At 38.0% G+C, this 21,420-nt stretch overlaps 1 protein-coding gene across 3 annotated transcripts in view; it reads left to right on the forward strand.

Moving 5' to 3' along the window:
* The first annotated feature begins 3,654 nt into the window (after positions 1-3,654).
* LOC105477309 (uncharacterized) overlaps positions 3,655-21,420 on the forward strand; it is a 58,202-nt gene continuing 40,436 nt past the window's right edge. For 2 of the 3 annotated variants that reach the window (XR_011621221.1, XR_011621222.1), the window contains exons 1-3: positions 3,655-3,911; positions 16,897-17,129; positions 21,155-21,308. Coding sequence is in view for 1 of the 3 variants with exons in the window: in XM_071093501.1 (XP_070949602.1) it covers positions 3,980-4,108; positions 21,155-21,308 (283 nt within the window). In the remaining 2 variants the exon portion in view is untranslated. The other variant, XM_071093501.1, reaches the window with a different exon arrangement.

A 21,420-nucleotide genomic window follows, 5' to 3' on the forward strand; every position in this document is an offset into this window, starting at 1 on the left:
AGAAGGTGGAACACACAGGCAACCTCCTACTGACATGTAAAGTAACAAGATGTTTGTTGTTGTAAGTCCTGAGAAGCTGGATTTTTGTTACTGCATCATAATTTGGCAATACCTGGTTAGTATATGAAGTTATCATAATTGAATTCATCAATAAAATTTTAAAAATAATTTCCAATTAAAATTTAGTCTAAAATTCATAAACATATAAGTAATATATATAGACATTATAGAGATAAATTATAAATGAACTTTAAAATAAAACATAAGTATAAAATTTATGTTGAAGAAATTGACCTAAATATGTCTTCACAACATTCCTTGAAATTTTTGCCTTGACAGTAACAAATGCTGTCGAGGAGGTGAAGAAAAGGAAACCCTTGTACGCTGTTGGTGGGAATGTAAATTAGTACAACCACTATGGGAAACAGTTTGAAGGTTCCTCAGAAAACTAAAAATTGAGCTCAATTTTGGTAGGGGGAGACTGGGGGCAATGGTTAATGGGTACAGAAAAGATAGAAAGAGTTAGACCTAGTATTTGATAGCACAATAGGGTTACTTTTTATAGCCAGTAATAACTCGATAGTACATTAAAAATAATAAAAAGAGTATAATTGGATTGTTATAACACAAAGGATAAATGCTTGAGGGGATGGATACCCCATTTTACATGATGTGATTATTAAACATTTCATGCCTGCATTAAAACATTTCATGTACCCCATAAATGTATACACCTACTATGTACCCACAAAAATTAAAATTAAATATTAAAAAAGAAATTTTTGCCTTGAATTACTGAATGGTTCTTCTAAGTAAAAATGGGTATTTTTCAAAAGAAATTCATTATTACAATATTACATGCCTACCCCCAAATGGCAATATTCCTTAGCAATTCTTAATTTCCAAAGATTAATTCAAGAGTAGGGCTTCTCCAGAAGTAATCTTTTGACTATATATTGGTTTTTGTCATTTTAAGCCTGGTTAAAGAAGCTAAAAGGTGTCTAAATTTATCCATACTTCATTTGTGGCACAAAAACATTGATTGATTTTTCTCTCTGCTCACCACAGCAAAGGGAACCTGAAAGTAAGTTCTCTTTGCCTATGGCAGTGACTTATTCCCATGAACTTATGTCTTTGATATCATCAAGGTAACATCTGCAGCAGTTTTACTACTTTATATACTTTTCTTTTGTTTGTTCACTAACTCTCTTGTTTTTGAAACCAATTATGTCTTAAAATACATTTCTGAGGAGCAGCTACATGAGGCTTTAGAGACTTGCAGTTTTCATATTTATGTCTGACCTAAGATTTTGTCTCAGCATCACCACGTGCCCCTGTGCTTCTGTGTGCAAAGTAAAATATTCCTGAATGACCATCACATATAAATTTATTATGATTTTTTAAGATATAACTCACATGCCATATGATTCACCCACTTAAAGTGTAGAATTCAAGAGTGTTTAGTATATTCACAGAGTTATGCATCCATCAACGCAATTTTAGTACATTGTCATTACCCCCTCCAAAAAACCCACATTCCCTAACCATCACCCTACAATCTCCTTTTCCTCTCCAGCATCAGGCAACTGCCAATCTACTTTCTGTGATTTTTCCATTCTTGAAAATTCATATAAATGAAATCATGGAATATGTGGTCCTTTGTGATAGGTTTTTCACTTAACGTGTTTTCAAGGTTTATGCATGTAGTGGCACATATCATTACTTCATTTCTTTTTATTTTTAAACAATATTTCATTGTATAACTATACTACATTTTGTTTATCCATTCATCAATTGATGGACATTTGGGTGATTTCTCCTTTTTGCTATTATGAATACTGCTGCTGTGAACATTTGCGTGTGCGTTTTTCTGTAGACACGTTTTTATTTTCCTTGGGTATATACCTAGGAGTCTAATTGCTGGATCATGTGGTAACTCTGTTTAACCCTTTGAGAAACTGTCAGACTATTTTCCAAAGTGGCTACCACCATTTTACAGTACCATGAGCAATATATGAGAATTTGAATATCTCCACATTCTTGCTAACATTTGTTGTTGTCTATCTTTTTTAGTGTAGTCATCTTAGTGGATGTAAAATGACATCTGGTGGTTTTGATTTTCATTTCCCTAGTGGCTAATAATGTTGATCATCTTCTCATGTGCTTATTGACCATTTGTATATCCTTTTTGGAGAATGATCTAGTCACTTCCTTTGCCCATTTTTAAATTGGGCTCTTGTATTAGTCCATTTTCATGCTGCTGATAAAGACATACCTGAGACTGGGAAGAAAAAGAGGTTTAATTGGACTTACAGTTTCATATGGCTGGGGAGGCCTCAGAATCATGGTGAAAGATAAAAGGCACTTCTTACATGGTGGCAGCAAGAGAAAAATGACAAAGATGTAAAAGGGGAAGCCCTGATAAAACCATCAGATCTCATGAGACTTATTCAGTACCACAAGAGCAACATGGGGGAAACTACCCCCATGATTCAAATTATCTCCCACTGGCTCCCTCTCACAGCAAGTGGAAATTATGGGAGTATAATTCAAGATGAGATTTGGGTGGGGACACAGAGCCAAACCGTATCATTCCACCCCTGACCCCTCCAAATCTCATGTCCTCACGTTTCAAAACTAATCACACCTTCCCAACAGTCCCCCAAAGTCTTAACTCATTTTAGCATTAACCCAAAAGTCCACAGTTCAAAGTCTCATCTGAGACAAGACAAGTCCTTTCTGCCTATGAGTCTGTAAAATCAAAAGCAAGCTAGTTACTTTCTAGATACAATGGGGGTACAGTGCGTAAATACTGTAGTTCCAAATGGGAGAAATTGGCCAAAACAAAGCAGTTACAGGGCCCATGTGAGTCCAGAATCCAGCGGGGCAAATTTTAAAGCTCCAAAATTATCTCCTTTGACTCCAGGTCTCACATCCAGGTCACACCGATGCGAGAGGGTCCAACCCCACATTTCTCTTCTGCACTGCCCTAGTGGAGGTTCTCCATGAGAGCACTGTCCCTGCAGCAAACTTCTGCCTGGCCATTCAGGCATTCCCATACGTCTTCTGAAATCTAGGTGGAGGTTCCCAAACCCCAGTTCTTGACTTCTGTGCACCTGCAGGCTCAACAGCATGTGGAGGCTGCTAATGCTTGGGGCTTGTGCCCTCCGAAGACATGGCTCAAGCTCTATGTTGCCCCTTTCAGCCATGACTGAAGCAGCTGGGACACAGGGCACCAAGTCCCTAGACTACACATAGCATGGGGGCCCAGGGCCCTGCCCATGAAACCATTTTTTCCTCCTAAACCTCCAGGTCTGTGATGGGAGGGGCTGCTGCAAAGGTCTCTGACATACCCTGGAGACATTTTCCCCATTGTCTTGGGTTTTAACATTTGGCTTCTCGTTACTTATGCAAATTTCTGTAGCTGGCTTGACTTTCTCCTCAGAAAATGGGATTTTCTGTTCTATTGCATTGTTAGGCTGCAGATTTTTCAAACTTTTAAGCTCTGTTTCCCTTTTAAAACTGAATGCTTTTCACATCATCCAAGTCATCTGTTGAATGCTTTGCTGCTTAGAAATTTATTCTGCAAGATACTGTAAATCATATGTCTCAAGTTCAAAGTCCCACAAATCTCTAGGGCAGGGGCAAAATTCCTCCAGTCTCTTTGCTAAAACATAACAAGAGTCACCTTTGCTCCAGTTTCCAGTAAGTTCCTCATCTCCATCTGAGACCAACTCAGCCTGGACCTTACTGTTCATATCATCGTCAGCATTTTTGTCAAAGCCATTCAACAAATCTCTAGGAGTTCCAAACTTTCCCACATTTTTATGTCTTGTGAGTCCTCCCAACTATTCCAGCCTCTGCCTGTTAACCAGTTCCGAAGGAGTTCCCCGACCGCTTGTGCTTCCCAGGTAAGCGACGCCCAACCCTGCTTTGGCTCACCCTCTGTGGGCTGCGCCCACTGTTTAGTCCCAATGAGATGAACCAGGTACCTCAGTTGGAAATGCAGAAATCACCCACCTTCTGCATTGATCTCGCTGGGAGCTGCAGACTGGAGCTGTTCTTATTCGGCCATCTTGCCAGCCACCTTGGTTACTGTAGTTTTGTGGTAAGTTTTGAATGATCAACTTTTTTTCCAGATTTGTAGCAGTTTTGACATTGGCACATAATTTGGATTATACTTAACAGGTGTTTGGTATTAATATATGCTTATGATTTGGAATGCTATGGTTAGAGACAATAAAGCATAATAGTTTTGGTCATAAGTTCTGAGTCCAAGAGACCTGGATTTGAAATGACTGTACCACTTACTAGATGTATGAACTTCTATAATCCTCTTTGACCTTCAGTTTCCCATCTTGAAATAGGAACAATAATAATACATTAATGGATTTTTCAGTTTGCATTGCATGTTCATCATGTGTGTTCAGTGGCGTTTTTAGTGGTAGTATGTTGGCTTCTGCTCTAAGAAAATAGTAATAAACTTCTACTTATTTGGAGCTTATTTTGCAATAAATATGAGAAAGAAATAAAGCCAGGAAAATAGAAAAGCAAGGCAAAACTGCCTGTGGAGTGGTGTAAGGAGGAGGAGGCAGAAATAATCTATGCATGGTCCTTCTCCAGGAATTTAAGAAAACTTCTTTCTCCAATAATGCTTTTAAAATAGTTTAAATAGTTTATCTGCTTGCAAAGGCTTGCAGACATCAAGGAATGTACTTTCAAAGAACTCCTTGGAATCCTTTTTAAAAACTTACTGAGTATGGGATTCTATAAGACAGAACAGGGTAAGTTTACATTTAACTGACTTTTAGCTCCTAGATCATAATTTCAGTTGTATTAAAAACATTTTTTAAGCATAAATCTGTTAAAAGCAATAGTAAACAGCAAGAGTTCAGAGGACATAAGCTAAGCATTTTCCAGCATGTAGTAACCAGTATACTAATGTTAGACATTGGCATGTCTAACATTTTTTACTGTGTTGAAAAAAGGGCTTGGGCTCCCTTTTTGTTACATTTGGAAAAATATTTGTTAACAATTTTCTATTCCATGCTACTCCTGGGAGGAAGCTTCAAAGGCCTCAGCCACAAGTAGCTCTAGCTCAAACAAAAACAAAGCATGTTGAGAATTGTGAACAGTCAGTGATGCAACACAAGGTGGTGCTCTTGTCCCAGTGAGGGCTGTAGAGCCTTGTTAGGGCATTAGACAAAGGATGTACAACTCCAAAAGATATGGTTGGTATAAGTGCCAATGGAGATCTGCCAGACAGACTGAACAGCTGACTGGGGGGCACAAAGCCAAAGGTGACTTTTCTGAGAATGTAGACTGGTATAATAATGCAGGAGTGCAAAAAGCAGTGTAGCAACAACCTAAGAAAGATAAGAACAAGTGTCTGTGCTTTATAGTATATTTGTTACTTATCCTTATTATTCATTTTAGTCTTAATAACAATCGTCTTTGCACTGCTTTGCCATAGACACACCTAAAACAAATGTTAGATAATGATATTTCTATGTAGAAATAATGGCTTCCCATGGTCTTCATGATAAAATCCTGCTTTGTCTCCTGGCAACTTTTACCCCTTCTTCAGGACTGAAATGTCTGAAGTTCCTGAAATGCATCCTGCTCTCTTGTCTCTGTGATTTTGCACATGCTGGCGTTCTACCTGGAACTTTCTTTCTCCTTTCACCTTCTTGGACAATTCCTGTTCCTTCTTTCTGGGTTAACACAGATATCACCTCCTTCTAGACCTTCCTTAATTACCTCCACATAACAGGAATGTGCGGATTGAAGTTATTAATAGTATATGTGAAGTACTTAATAGATGTATTCACTTAATAAATGATATCTATTGTTTTCATACAAGTCCAATAGTTTTAGTCTATGTACATATTGATCATTTTTATGTACTTATTTATGGGTATTTACTATATTTGGGGTCCATCTTTTAGTCACTTATGTCTTTATTGTTATATAATAACCAGATTGTCACTCCATATTCTCAGTGTAAAATCTTCCTTTTTATGCAAGATGATATTTTATGTTTTGTTTACAGTATTCTTCCTGATTAGTTAATTCAATAAATAGTTTCTCAGTACTCATGTACAAGGTTCTGTTCTAAACACTGAAAGTATAGGATATAAAAATGGTTAGCATAATGAGGATACCTATTGTCTAGTGATTCTTAATATTTATTGTTCTTTAAAATTTTAAGATTAAATTGCATTATTGCTGTGGAGAGAAAACTGACAATAATAATGTTTTTCCTGGTTTGTAGCTTTTTTTTTCTGCTATGAAGCAGCTTGTTTTATGTTATTTTCTAACTATAGTTTATATTATTGATTTTAAAAAGCATTAACCCTTGCCCATAGTAAAACTCTTAGCACATTTCTGCTAAGTAACACTGCCTTAAAAGATCCTATTGATATCCACTATTATATCTTTGGATTAAAAACAAAAACACTAGAGGATGCTAATGTCAACCATAAAATTTGTCCCCTTTTCAAGATCTTATTCAGAATTGTGAACAAAGGCCTTTTAATAGTCAGGGTTCTGGCAAGAATCCGAGGGCCCATTCGAACTAGCTAATTTGAGAAGAGGACATTTGTACAAACCTGCAGGCAGAGTTTAGAAAACCAAACTATGTCAGATCTAGCAAGATGGAGAGACAGTATTATTTCTTTTCTTTTCTTTTTTTTTTTTTTCTTTTGCTTTTTTTTTTTTTTTTTTGAGAAGGAGTCTCACTCTGTCACCCAGGCTGGAGGGCAACGGCGCGATCCTGGCTCACTGCAACCTCCGCCTCCGGGGAACAAGGGATTCTCCTGCCTCAGCCTCCTAAGTAGCTGGGATTACAGGCATGCACCACCATGCCTGGCTAATTTTTGTACTTTTAGTATAGATGGGGTTTCACCGTGCTGGCCAGGCTGGTTTCAAATTCCTGACCTCATGATCTGCCCACCTCGGCCTCCCAAAGTACTGGGATTACAGGCGTGAGCCACCGCACCCAGCCTGAGAGACAGTATTATTTCTAGGCCTGAAGAAGCAAGGAGAGAGAGCAGATACTGTAGCACAGAGTGGGTGGCTGTTTGGAGATAACTGCCCAACCAGAGCTGAAGCTTCCCAAAGAGAGACCAAATGATTCCCAATGACCCAGCAGGCAGGGAGCAAGGAAATTAACAGTCTTACCTCATTCTCCTATCAACCCAATCTGCCACCAGGCTTCCCACTGACAGAACCTCATGGAATCTAGAGGGCAAGGGATTCAGTAGACACAGTCCATGCAGGTCAGTTTCCAGTAGCACAGACCAGGGTGGAGAAGGGTGTGGTGTGGATCTGGCAAAGTGAATGAAAGAAACTCAGCACAGGCCTTACATTGTTCATAAAGTGGAAGACTCAGCTATTGACTTTTTTAAATTAAAAGAATTATGAATTTACCCCTACACATTTTTGTCATGTCTACAGATCAATGCCTTTTTCATGAAAAAATGTCCTTTTTCCTTATTTTTTTTCCTCAATTCATTCAATTAATATTTATTGAATCCTTCTTTGAGCAGGTGCTGAAGATACAGAGATAAAGACACAAGGGTCACACCATCAGGTGGGGATAAGAGAAATAGTCAAACCGTCACCTTACAGAGTACTGTAAGCATGGTGAATTAGGGGGAAGTGCAGGGGACAATGGGAGCTCGCAGATGAGGTAGCTACTTCACATTATAGATTGTCTGGAAGGCTTCCTGGAGGAGGTGATTTGGGCATAATCCTTGCTCAGGTTAATTGTTTGGTCTCTATTTCCATGTTGAATGTATTTTATTACCATTAGGAATGCAAATTTTGGGCCACATCTCTGAATCTTGTCTTTAAATAAACTACCAAATGTGGATCACCTTATGAAACAGTATGAACATTTTTATGGTTTTGAAACATATTGACACATTGCCTTCAGAAAGATTGTATACTATTAATATTACCATAAACAGTGTATGAGGACACATTTGGCACACACTTGCACTATCACTATGCATTATGTATTTTGAATATTTTCCAACTTTGTTTGCTCCTTTCTGTTAGCTGGCTGTTTGTGTCAGCTTCACCCTAGCAATGGCTTTTTACATTTAAGAAACATTTGGTTCCAATTTCCACCTTCTTTATGTATTCCCAGAACTAGCCTTATTTTGCCATCTCAGAAATACCAGCAGCTATGGTAGTGTTCTCTCCTCCAGTGTTTAAGTTCCGACTTCTTTCAAGATTCATTATGCTAATCTATTTTGTGTATGTTGGAAGTTTTCTTTATTATATGTTCCAATAATCCCACATTTCTACTTTGTCTCTACTCCATTTTCCATTGGGAGTTAGAGTATTCATAAGAGCTAAATCATCTGCCATTCCTTGAGGCAGAAACCCTCAGTATTCTTTCTTCATTTCTGTTGTAGCTCTACTTCTCTCTTCCTTTTATTCAGTTCAATTTTTTATGGTTTCTCTTTTTTTCTTGACCAGTTGTGCCAGAGGTTTTCAGATTTTATTAATATTTTTAAAGATTTATTTTATTTGCTTAATGAATTTTTCTGTTGCCTCTATTTCCTAGTTTATCTACTGCTGCTGTTATCCATATTATTTCTTTCTAAAATATATTGGTCTTCCTCCTGCTTTATAATCTTCTTCTGCAGCTGTCTTTGGCAGATTTTAACAAGAATTAACTGACAAAGGGGAAATACAATTCTCAAAGTTTCTGTCCCAAGTTTACAAAATAAAAGAAGGATGAGTTTAGATCAGAGAGACAGTAACTTAAGAACTAACCAATATGATCCAAATGATACATTTTTGGAACTTAGCTTTTATTTTCCAAGGGAAAAATATTAAATTAATTTCTTCTTTCTTTCTTCCTATTCTTGCTCATTTTGTTCTTGTTTTTGTTTCTCTCCTCCCCTTCTTTCTTCTCCTTCTCCCACTTCTTCTTCAGTTATAGCTCTGAACACAGATAAAATAATGGTTATCTATAGAAGACTGAAGAAGCTATGGTATCCATGTCTTTGTCAGCATGTACTGCCTTGTTGAAACGCTGAATTTGCTGTAAGGTTTAATGAACTGCTCTTGCAATAACAGGATGTTGAATGTTGAAAGACAAGTGATTAAGTTAGATCTGGGTTTGAATTCTGGCTTATTTATTAACTAAGCCTATGGCCTTGGATAAGTTACCTAACCTCTCCAATGCTCAATTTTCTTTTTTGCTGTGAGGGTAAAATAAAATAATACATGTGAAAGCTAGTGCCTGGCACATGATAAGTGCTCAGTAAATGCTAGCCGTTTATTATAATTTTCAATATTAAAGCACTATGGGATACTTTTTCTGTCACATAAAACATTGTTGAAATGCCTGCCATATATTAGTGCCCCGAAGTCCAAAGGTAGAGGAACTGAGTGTTTAAAAATTACTGTGGTTGTGGAGTCAACATGATATAAAAAAACAAACATTTGGATAAACACCAAGAAGCCAGATATGGTTGAAACGTTGACTGGCTGACAAAAATAATTTGGGTTGCTTAATGGTGCACAAAGGTAATGCAAAACACTCTCTTTAGATGTGTAATATCTTCACCTTTAATTTCTTTCTAAAGTACCTAAGAATTGGATTTTTTTCCCCAATAATAACTGTATGGGTTATACTCACTTTGAGACATTTCTGATTCCTACAAGTAGAAGAAAAAATTTTTTACAGTGCTATTTTCTATCTCTTTTATAGAAATTATATTACTTATAAATTTCTTGCCTTATTAGTTATTTACCACTTAAAATGCATTCGATGTTTAAATAATTGTCTGCAAGAAGCAGCAGCAATTCTGCAGGACTTTTGGCCTGTATTAAAACTGGATAGCTTTCTATGCACAAGCCTCTGTACTAAGTGGTAGTCAAAGGTCTGTATAGTTAGCTCAATTCAGTTCGACGAACATAAATTGGGATCTTACAACAGCCTAACAGAGTGGGCATCCATGAACAAAAGGCTGCATGTTTATGTGTGAATAAAAAAAGCAGACCATATCAACTTAAGCCACTGTTGGTGATACTGTCTTAGTAAAAGAATGACAGCAATATGCTAGATGCCTGTTTAGCCTCCAAAAAACACATTCTCAATCTGATTACAATAGTAACAACTTTTAACTTTTTATAAGACTTTAAGTAATACTTAAAAAACTGTGGGCTGGGCGTGGTGGCTCACGCCTGTAATCCCAGTACTTTGAGAGGCTGAGGCAGGCAGATCACCTGAGGTCAGGAGTTCGAGACCTGCCTGACCAATATGGCGAAACCCTGTCTCTACTAAAAATACAAAAAATTAACTGGGAGTGGTGGTGCGCACCTATAATTGCAGCTACTCAGGAGGCTGAGGCAGGAGAATCACTTGAACCTAGAAGGCAGAGGTTACAGTGAGCCGAGATCATGCCATTGCACTCCAGCTTGGGTAAGAAGAGTGAAACCCCCTCTCAAAACAAAACAAAACAAACAAAAAAACCAACAAGAAAACCTGTGGCATTATTATTACTATTTTACAAAAGATTAGTTATTTGAATACATGAATTTTAAAAAATTCTCTTGCAGATCCTTAGAAGGGGTAGACATTATCTGGATAAGCCTATTGCACTGCACAATTTCCTAACAGATAATTAGTATATACATTTTTTGGTTAATTAAAGCTAATATTTCTAAATAACTCCAAGCCTTTCTTTTGAATAGTCTGTGGTATTTTTCAACTTATTTTCTTCCTGTTATTACTTTCTTTTTAAACTTGTTGCTTTTCTCTAATTCTAATTCTAATTTCCATTAAGCTTGTGCAAATGAATTAGGTCCTTTTAATATTGCTGCTAATAAGGCACTTTTCAAATGAACATTCTAGTTCTCTTTGGATGGTTAGCTACTGATTCAAAGCCAGTAATGTTAAAATAACATTAATTAATGCAGTCTTTAACTTTGCCTAACAACAATGTGACCTGAGAGAGAAACTGATGCTCCCAGGTTTTACATCAGACAACAGGCTCAGAGAGGTTAAGAAACTGTTGAAATTGCAGAGCAATTTAGAGCAGAAGAGAGATTAGAATTCAACTTCTCTTACTCCCTACTAAACTGCTTTTGTATACCCAACATAATTTTCTTGTCATTTAAATAGTGTTCCAGAGCGTTCCCACATACTCCAGAGAGGAATAAAGATTTACATATTCCAAAGTGTTAGGTCTCTCTGTCGAAACGTATTTGCATCATTTGTCTTTTAAATTCTTCATAAAATGTGTTTAGGAGAAACAATATTGCTTTAACTTTGTAAAAAGCCATCTGGAACTCTTGGTATACAGTTGTGTAACTAAGTAAACATTGGAAATAATTTGTAATTTGAGATCACCAAGTGGAAGAAAAAGATCAGAAAATTACATTAAGAAAATCTGTAGGATCTATGTTTGTTTTTTTTAAAAAACACTATTTCTCTATAGGATTGCTATAGCTACATTATAGAATATCTGGTAACTTCAAGGGGGAAAATTTTTGGTTCAATTTTACAAATGTTATCACATTACAATTTTTTTTCTAGTTCATACTCAGAACCCATTATATCTATTTTTTAAAAGTATAATTATATATACAGTGAATATATAATTTCCATTCTGATTTTTTACTTATTATGATAACTATATTTTCAAATAGAAAATTCAAAAGAAAAAGTTAAATTTTGAAATACTTTTTAAAATAATAAAAATGTGAGTCAATTATAAATCTGTCACTAAATAATGACAGTTTTAAATGTGAAAGACTTCAGTTTTTGAACTAAAGTATGAAAATAATTATAATATTTACTTTTCCAAATGAAAAAAGTTTTTTTTAATGCAAAGCATTTAACAATGAAAACCATGGATCTTTAAATTTTATCTATGTGTATGTTTTAAAGACAAGGTCTCACTCCGTCACCTAGGCTGGAATGTAGTGGCTGGTCATAGTTCACTGAAGCCTCCAACTCCTGGGCTTAAGCAATCCTCTTGCCTCAAACTCCCAAGTAGCTGGGACCTACATAATGGGACAAAATATTCACAAACTATACATGCAACAAAGGTCTAATATCCAGAATCTAGAAGGAGCTTAATTCAACAAGCACAAGAAGACACAAACAGACATTTCTCAAAAGAAGACATGCAAGTGGCCAACAAATGTATGAGAAAATACTCAACATCACTAATCACCAGAGACATGCAAATCAAAACCACAATGAAATACCATTGCACACCAGTCAAAATAGCTATTATTAAAAAGTCAAAAAATAACAGATACTGCTGAGACTGCAGAGAAAAGGGAATGTTTATACACTGTTGGTGGGAATGTCAATCAGTTCAGCCACTGTGGAAAACAGTTTGGAGATTTCTGATAGAACTAGAAATTGAACTACCATTTGACCCAGCAATCTCATTACCGGGTATATTCTCAAAGAAAAACAAATTATTCTACCAAAAAGACACATGTATTCATATGTTCGTCACAGCACTATTTACGATAGCAAAGAGATAGAATCAACCTAGGTGTCCATCAATGGTGGATTGGAAAAAGAAAATGTACATATACACCATGCAATACTATGCAGCCGTGGAAAAGGACAAAATTATGTCTTTTGCAGGAACATGGATGCAGCTGGAGGCCACTATCCTAAATGAATGAATGTAGGAACAGAAAACCAAATAGTACATATTCTCAGTTATAAATAGGAGCTAAACATTGGGTACTCATGGACATAAAGATGGCAACAATAGACACTGGAGACTACTAGAGGGGGGAATAAGAGAAAAGAGCAAGGGGCTGAAAAACTACCTATGGTAGCTTTGGGATTAATCATACCCTAAACCTCAGCATTATGCAATATACTCAGATAACAAACCTGCACATGTACCCCCTGAATCTAAAATAAAACTGGAAATTATTTTTTTAAAAGTCCAACAGAAGAAGGTGAGTTATAGATGAAACAATTATATGCATCTGTATGATGCACATTTAAAAAATTTTCTCTACTATTGTGTAGTTTTGCAATTTTTAAATAAAAAGTAGAAAAAAAAATCGATGCCACTTCCAACTACCAAAAAGGATTTCTTATAATAATCTTGAAATCCAGTCTTAGTGGAGAAAGAAAAAGAATTTCCAAATTGTGTGGCTCCCATTAACATACGAAGAATCAGGTCTGGGAGCTTAGGTTGTTGCAGTTCTTCCCAGCTTTGAAATGGTACTGCCTCTAACGATGATGGCTAGGCCATGAAGTTTGCTATTCTAGGAGAAAAGAGGGGTTGGAAGAAAGAGGAAAGCCTGAATCTGCCTGTTCTGTCCCCAGGTGAATGATAAGGAGAGATAGTAAGAAAGCAATGAGATATACATGTCTTGACTGCTTCTCTTCATGCTGAAATCCTGGGGGAAAGAAGTGCTAAATCAGTTGAGGACATGGGAACATTTATTCTGGAGAGTGGATGTTGAGGGCAGAGGATGTTTGTCCCATTCCTTTGGTGTGCTGGGTGTACATCACTTTGCAGGGAGACATGTATGGAGCAGCCCCAACAGAATAAATGGGTGCAGCAATGTGAATGTGCAGAGACAGGGTGTCTTTCACGCTCCTGATCATTCTTCTCCAAAATCTGTCTGATAGAGAGTAAATTGTCTGACATGGGTCCTTGCCAACCACTCATCAGGAGCAGTACACATCTGAAGACAAGGACTAGTGCAGACCTACCACTTTCCAGAGTGCCATGAGAGCGCATGAGCCCTTGCCATCCATGCAGCTTCATGCCACTCAGCAAAAGTTTCTAGAGGTGGGAGTGACTTGAAAGTAGATACTTAAACAAAATAAAACAAAAAAGACTGAGTTTTCACACTCTTTTAAGAGTCTGAGAGATAAAGATACCACAATTCAAAAATTAAAATTTTACCCCTTTTGCTGCTCTTCAGTGGGGAGATAATGCGTGACCATTTATGGTAACCAAAAAACTAAACTTTTATTTTGCATCTGACTGTGGTGAGAATAAATGTTTAATGCCACTAAAGTAATATTCTGCCTTAATGCATTTGTGTTGCTGTAAAGGAAAACCTGAGGCTGGGTGATTTATAAAGCAAAAAGGTTTATTTAGTTTATGACTCTGCTGGCTCTAAGGTTGGGCATCTGGTGAAAACCTCAGGCTGCTACTATTCATGGCAGAGGGTGAAGGGGAGAGATCACATGGTGAGAGAGAAAGCAAGGGGTGTGGGGAGGTGCCAAGCTGTTTTAAACAACCAACTCTTGGGAACTAACAGAACAAGAACTTACTCATTACTTCAAGAATGGCATCAAGTCATTCAGAAGTGATCTGCCCTCCTGACCCGAACGTCTCTTATCGGCTCCCACCTCCAACACAGGAGACCACGTTTCAACATAAGGTTTGGAGGAGAAAACATCCAACTGTACCATGTACATACTCAGCAATTATTCCAAATAATACACAATGATTTACCAAACAAGTAAGCCATTCTCTAATCCAGACCTCTGGGAGTCCATTCTAACTTCCCAGAAATTCTTATTCTTCCAAAATTGTTCATGTTCAAGTATATTTATGTGTGAGAGAGACTGTTATTTACTCACCAATAACCATTCTCCGTTCTTCCTTTAATCATCGACTCCTTAGTTTTATCTAGGCACATCTGGTGAATGATTGCATTTCTAGGCTCCCTTGGATCTAGGTTTGGCTATGTGACTGTGTTCTACTCAATGGGATGAGTAAAAATAATGCGTGCCTTTTCTGGGTTATTTCTTTAAAAGGAATGGTCCTGGCTGGGCGCGGTGGCTCACGTCTGTAATCCCAGCATTTTGGGAGGCCGAGGAGGGTGGATCACGAGGTCAAGATCGAGACCATCCTGGCCAACATGGTGAAACCCCGTCTCCATGAAAAATACAAAAATTAGCTGGGTGTGGTGGCATGCACCTGTAGTTCCAGCCACTCAGGAGGCTGAGACAGGAGAATCCGTTGAACTTGGGAGGCAGAGGTTGCAGTGACCTGAGATCATGCCACCACACTCCAGCCTGGGCGACAGAACAGACTCCATCTCAAAAAAAAAAAAAAAAAAAAAACCAAAAGGAATGGACCTATTTTTTTTTCTCCTAGAATTTTCCCCTCTTTTCACTAGCGACTGGATGGAGAGAGTGGAACAACTATTTTGAGTCTAGAGATAGGTATTATCATGTCAAGGATAGCTGCCCTATCAGTCTCAGACTGCTTGTACCTGAATGTAACATTAGAGGAAAATATGTTTGAATCTTATTTAAGCTACTGTATTTTGAAGTCTTTTTCGGACAGAGGATTAGTACTGTAAATAATATACATAAATATATTTACAAAAAACAAAAACAGAAGCACTCTATGGTACTATCTTCTATCTTATTTTCTCTCTCTTTTTTTTTTTTTTTAAAAAAACAGTCTCACTCTGTTGCCCAGGCTGGAGTACAGTGGTGTGATCGTAGCTCACAGCCTCAACTCCTGCGCTCAAGCAATCCTCCTGCCTCAGTCTCCTGAGTAGCTGGGGCTACAGGTGCGTGCCACCATGCCTGACTAACTTTCTAATTTTTTGGTAGATATAGAGTCTTGCTATGTTGCCAGGATTTGTTTTGAACTCCTGGCATCTAGCAATCTTCCTGCCTCAACCTCCTAAACTTCTTGGATTACAGACGTGAGCCACTGTGCCCAGCTTTTTTTTGCTTGTTTTTTTACCATTAATTTCAGTTACTAAGTAGATAGTTTTTTAAATCAATAATATGCTTTAACATCTTTTTCTGGATTTCTTTTTTATACTTATTCTACCTGGTGTCTCCAGAAAATTCTCCACATTCCATTTATTATTTCAACAAATGTTTATTGGGAGCCTATTATGTTCTCTGCCTCCAGTACCAGCTCTGACAGCACATGGGCAGACTGGCGACTAATGTCCCCAGAAGCAATCTCTTCAACTAGTGAGAGATGGGGTTGGCGATAGTTCTTAAGTGTCTCCAGTGGTGTGAAGTCTCAGGTGCCCACAGTAATGACCCACTCATCAGCACACTCTTAATTTCTTCTCTTCCTTGCCTCATTTTCCTATTTCCTTACTCTGCTTTCAGGGATTGCCTTCCAAATAGACTCTTTCTACTCAATTCTGGTTTTGGAGTTGGTTTTGGAAGAAACCAAACCAAGACAATAGTCAAGGAAGTTTATATCTCTGTGAGAGTCTTTTGAATAGAAACCTAAATCTTGTGAGGCAGGAAGCCTCAGGAATATTTGAAGGAGGAGAAACTAGCAAATCCAAAGGACTTGAGGTGGGAACATGCTTGGCAATTTTAAAGAATATTAAGAAGGTCATGTGGCAGGAATGGGGCATGTGAAGGCAGAGAGTTAGGAGATGCCTTCAGAGAGCTAGGCTGGGGCTGATCCTTGTGGGTGATGATAGAGATTTAGGATTTTATTCTCAGTGTCATGGGAAAACATTGGATGGTTGAGCTGGGCATTAATGTAATATGATTTAAGTTTTAAAGTATTCTGGAAAATAAGTGTAGCATATTGAGCATACACAATTTTCTTTTGCATAATAAACATATAAAGACGAAGATAACTAGAAAAGAAGTGACAACACAGAAGAAATATTCAACAAAGTTTTGAAATCTAGAAATATAGAAAAGACCTAACAGATTTAACAGACTAGAGACAGTTGAAACCTAAGAGAACTGGGGGAGAGAGGCTGTTATAGGTTGAATTGTGTCCCCTAAAAGAAGATGTGTTGTGGTCCCAACCTCTGCTATCTCAGAACATGACATTATTTAGAAACAAGAGTCTTTGCAGATTTAGTCATTTAACATGAAGTCATTAGGTTGGTCTTAATCCAATATAACTTATGTATTCATAGAAGGAAGAAATTTGGATACAGAGACAGACATGCACCAAGAGAAGATGATGTGAAGAAACACAGCAAGAAGACCATGTGAAAATGGAGGGCTGGAATGAAGCATCTACAAGCCAGGAAATGTCTGAGGCTACCAGAAGCCAGGAGAGAGGCCTGGAACAGATCCTGCACTAGAGCCTTTAAAGAGAGCATGGTCCTGCTGACATGTTGATTTTGGACTTCTGGCCTCCAGAGCCGTGAGAATAAATTTCAGTTGTTTTAAGCCATCCAGTTTCTGGTATCTTATTATGGCAGCCCTAGCAAACTAATATAGACTCCAATAAAAATTCAACTCGTATATGCCATGGAATTTAGTATATCATTAGAAATGGGAGAAACTGGTAACTTTATAGGTGAATATGAAATATGATAGGGATAACGGAAGGATTAAGTGATAATAAAAGAGCAGTTAGCTCTTCAGATCTCCATTCGATTCTGTGCCTTTAGGTGATGACCCTTCCCTTACTACATCAGGAAACAAGATTTATTCAATAAAGTTGTTGAACCAGAAAAATCTCTGGACTCAGGAGGAAGAAAAATGAGACACCATATTGAAAATAGGGAAAATAAATAAAGACAGTATTTTAAATAGTGAGATGTCAGTTCACTCTTCTCCACTGATCTCCAGAATGTTGGCTACCAGACTTACATATATCTAAGCAGCCAATCAGGGAAACTTATTGTCTGAGGAAACCAGTGGAACTCTGTAAAAAATAATAAAATATCTGAAATCTACTCATCTTGCAGCAAAGCCCACAGTCAATAAGTTTCACACAGCTTACACATTTTTCAAATAACATTTACTGTCTTATTTTTAAGTATGTATGCAAAACCAAGGATCACTAGACATTAGAGAGGAGACCTTTATGCCAGAGATGGAGAACAAAACAACATAGAAACAAAATTCAAAAGAAACAGAAAATGCCAGTAGCAAAAGAAAACAAAACCAAAACAAAAATTTACGTTAATCTTAAATATCACAGAAGAATCTATGAATCAGAAACAGGAGGCTTTACAAACATGAATCGTTACCTAAGAAATAAAGAATAAACCAAAAATATGACAGAAGGAAAATTTTGACAGAATTTGAGCTGGAAGATAAGGAAATTGCCCAGGAAGTAGAACAAAAATACAAAGACGTAGAAAATAGGAGGGTAATGGGAGGAAAATTTTAAGAAAACTAGAGAATTCTACAAGAGCTTTAATATCCAGAATATAGGATTTGCAGGAAGGAAAAAAGAGAAGGAAGGAATTACCAGTGAAGCAATTCAAGAAAGTTTCTTAGTGTGGAAGGACATTTAATTACTCTTTGAAAAAGACCAATTTTGGATTCAGTACAATGATTGAAAAAGTCCCATAGTAAGGTACTTGATGAAATTCTAGTATGCTGATGACAGAGATTCAAAACCTGCTAGCAGGAGTAGGTACATAATTTGTTCATTCCAGTACAAAATCAAAATATGGAGGCTGCATGTTCAAAAGTGATTAAGAACTTGAAACCGGAAATAGCAGAGCTCTAAACCAAGCATGGGCCCGTTATGGATGCAGAGCCCTCTGCTGTTGCACAGGTCACACAATCATGAAGTGACCCAGGCCCCCAGGGAGAAAAAGTATCTAGAAATCAGGATATTTCTCCCTTTCCCATCGCTCTAAGCTGTGATTCTTACTTTACTCAGTATATAGAAACAAACAGAAGAGGTACTTCCTCATCTTTCCAACCCCCAAATTACCAGCTCCCTGCCCTTATTTCTGCAATCTGGTTTCTTTCCTTAAATGATTGAACTGTCCTGGTTTCTGTCTAAACTCTATTCTTCAGTTTGTATGTGGGGATCCCATATCCTCTAGCCTATTCAAGATTTTTCTCCTTCATTTAGCCCTTCTCCTGCATCATCAATTTTGTTTTTCTTTTTGGATTATTTCCATCAGAATATAAATATCACCACCATCTTTGAAAGTACTCACTTTGCCCAAGACCTCTTTCTCTGTTTCCCTTTATAGCAAAATGTATTAAAAGAGCTGTCTCATTCATTCATTCATTCATTCATTCATTCATGTAGAGCAGGGGGTCTTGCTGTGTTGCCCAGGCTGGTCTCAGATTCCCGGCCTCAAGCAGTTCTCCTGCCTTAGCTTCCCTCATAGCTGGGACTGCAGGTGTGCACCACCACAAAAAAGAGTCGTCTTTACCCACCTCCACTTCCTCTTCTTTGCCATTCTGTCCTCAATGCTTCAGTCAGGCTGAAACATGTGTCACTCCACTGAAACTACTCTTGTCAAAGCCAACAGTGACCCCCCATCTAATCAAAACCAATGATCAAATCTGAGGACTTATTTTCCTCAAACTTTCAGGAGAATTTGAGATTATTGATTATTCCTTTATCCTGAGTTTTTTAAACAGGACACCACATGCTTCTAGTTTTCCTTTGACTTCACTGCTCCTCTGTTTCCCTTGCTGACCCCTGCCTTATACCAGAGCTTGGATTGTTGGTGTAATCCAGAGACCAGTCCTTACTCTTCTTTGTTCTCTCTACTTTCTCCATCTAATCAATTAACTTTATCTCATGGTATAATCCCCATCAATACATTGCTGTTTCTTATATTTAGGCCTTTAGCTCCAGATACTCCCTTTAGTTTAAATCTATACGTTCAAATGCCTATTTGGAGTCTACTTGAATGTCTAATAGGTAACTCAGATATAACATATACAAAATACAACCCAATTCTCTCTTAGAAATCTCCAGTCTTACCAATCCAATCAAATGACTCCATCATTGACACAGTTGCCTCAGTCAAAACTCTAGTAGTTATCCTTGATTCCGCTCTTTCCCTCGTATGCCACATCAAATTAACCACCACCCATTAGGTTATATTTGTTCCAATTCCCAAATATATCCTGATTGCTGATTTCCCACCACTCCTGTCATGACCCTGGACTCTCCTAGTACTGTTGCAATAGCTCCCTAACTCTCCCTTCTTCGTTCCTGTGTTGCCTCATTACTATCCACTCCACATAATGACTAGAACAATCTTCAGAAAGCCCTATAGTATAAGGAGTGTGTTTATTATCCCCTTTTACAGATAAGATAACTGGAGCTGAAAATGCTTAGGAAACATGTCCAATATCAGACAGCTAGTAAATAGTAATATAAAATTGAAATCTAGATGCTTTCCTAGAGTGCCCTTTCCCCTCCTGTGTTTTGACATTCTTTAATCTTTGTGTCTGCGGTGCCTATCTCTGCGCACTGAGTAGCACCTGACACACAATATGCACTGAATAAATTGTTGAATTAATTAGTGAATAACACTTGGCCATAGGTGCTATTCAAAAACCATATTCAATAACTGGTTTTTATGTGAGTGTCTTAGAATATATGCTCCGTAGAAGGTAAGATTTTAAAGGAACCATTTTATTACACATCTCATTCACATTGAACCTTTTTTTTTTTTTTTTTTGGACACAGAGTCTCACTCCATCACCAGGCTGGAGTGGAGTAGTGCACTCTTGGCTTACTGCAACCTCCGCCTCTCAGGTTCAAGTGATTCTCCTGCCTCAGCCTCCCGAGTAGCTGGGATTACAGCCGTGTGCTGCTATGCCCAGCTAATTTTTGTATTTTTAGTAGAGACTGGGTTTTGCTATGTTGGTCAGACTGGTCTCAAACTCCTGACTTCAAGTGATCCACCCGCCTTGGTCTCCTAAAGTACTGGCATTGTAGGAATGAGCCACTGTGCCTGACTCCATATTGAACCTTGAATTTGCTATTGTGTTGGGAACAGGCCCTCAAATCTGGCCATAAACTGGCCCCAAAACTGGCCATAAGCAAAATCTCTGCAGCACTGTGACATGTTCGTGATGGCCATGACACCCACGCTGAAGGTTATGGGTTTACTGGAATGAGGGCAAGGAACACCTGGTCCACCAAGGGTGGGAAACAGCTTAAAGGCATTCCTGAACCACAAACAATAGCATGAGCAATCTACGCCTTAAGGGCATGTTCCTGCTGCAAATAACTAGCCAGAGCCCATCCCTTTATTTTAGCCCATTCCTTTGTTTCTTGTAAGAAATACTTTCAGTTAATCTACAATCTATAGAAGCAATGCTTATCACTGGCTTGCTGTCAATAAATATGTGGGTAAATCTCTGTTCGAAGCTCTCAGCTCTGAAGTCTGTGAGCTGATTTCCCAACCACATGCTGTATTTCTATGTGTGTGTCTTTAATTCCTCTAGCGCTGCTGGGTTAGGGTCTCCATGACCGAGCTGGTCTCAGCAAGAGGCACCCAACGTGGAGGCTCGAACCCAGGTCGAAGGGTTACCAAAGCAACAGTTGGAGAATGTGGAACTAAGCTGGAGGACACCCGAGTACTCTTAAGCAAACCCCATGGTGAGTAAGAAGGGGAGCTCGGAAGCATCAGGGTAACAATGGGACAAGTGTGGGCTCTGGTTCATTCCACCTTGGAACCTTTTCACACTGATGATGAAGAAGAAGGAAAGTA

The sequence above is a fragment of the Macaca nemestrina genome, chromosome 3 (genome assembly GCF_043159975.1).
Source record: "Macaca nemestrina isolate mMacNem1 chromosome 3, mMacNem.hap1, whole genome shotgun sequence".
Taxonomy (NCBI): Eukaryota; Metazoa; Chordata; class Mammalia; order Primates; family Cercopithecidae; genus Macaca; species Macaca nemestrina.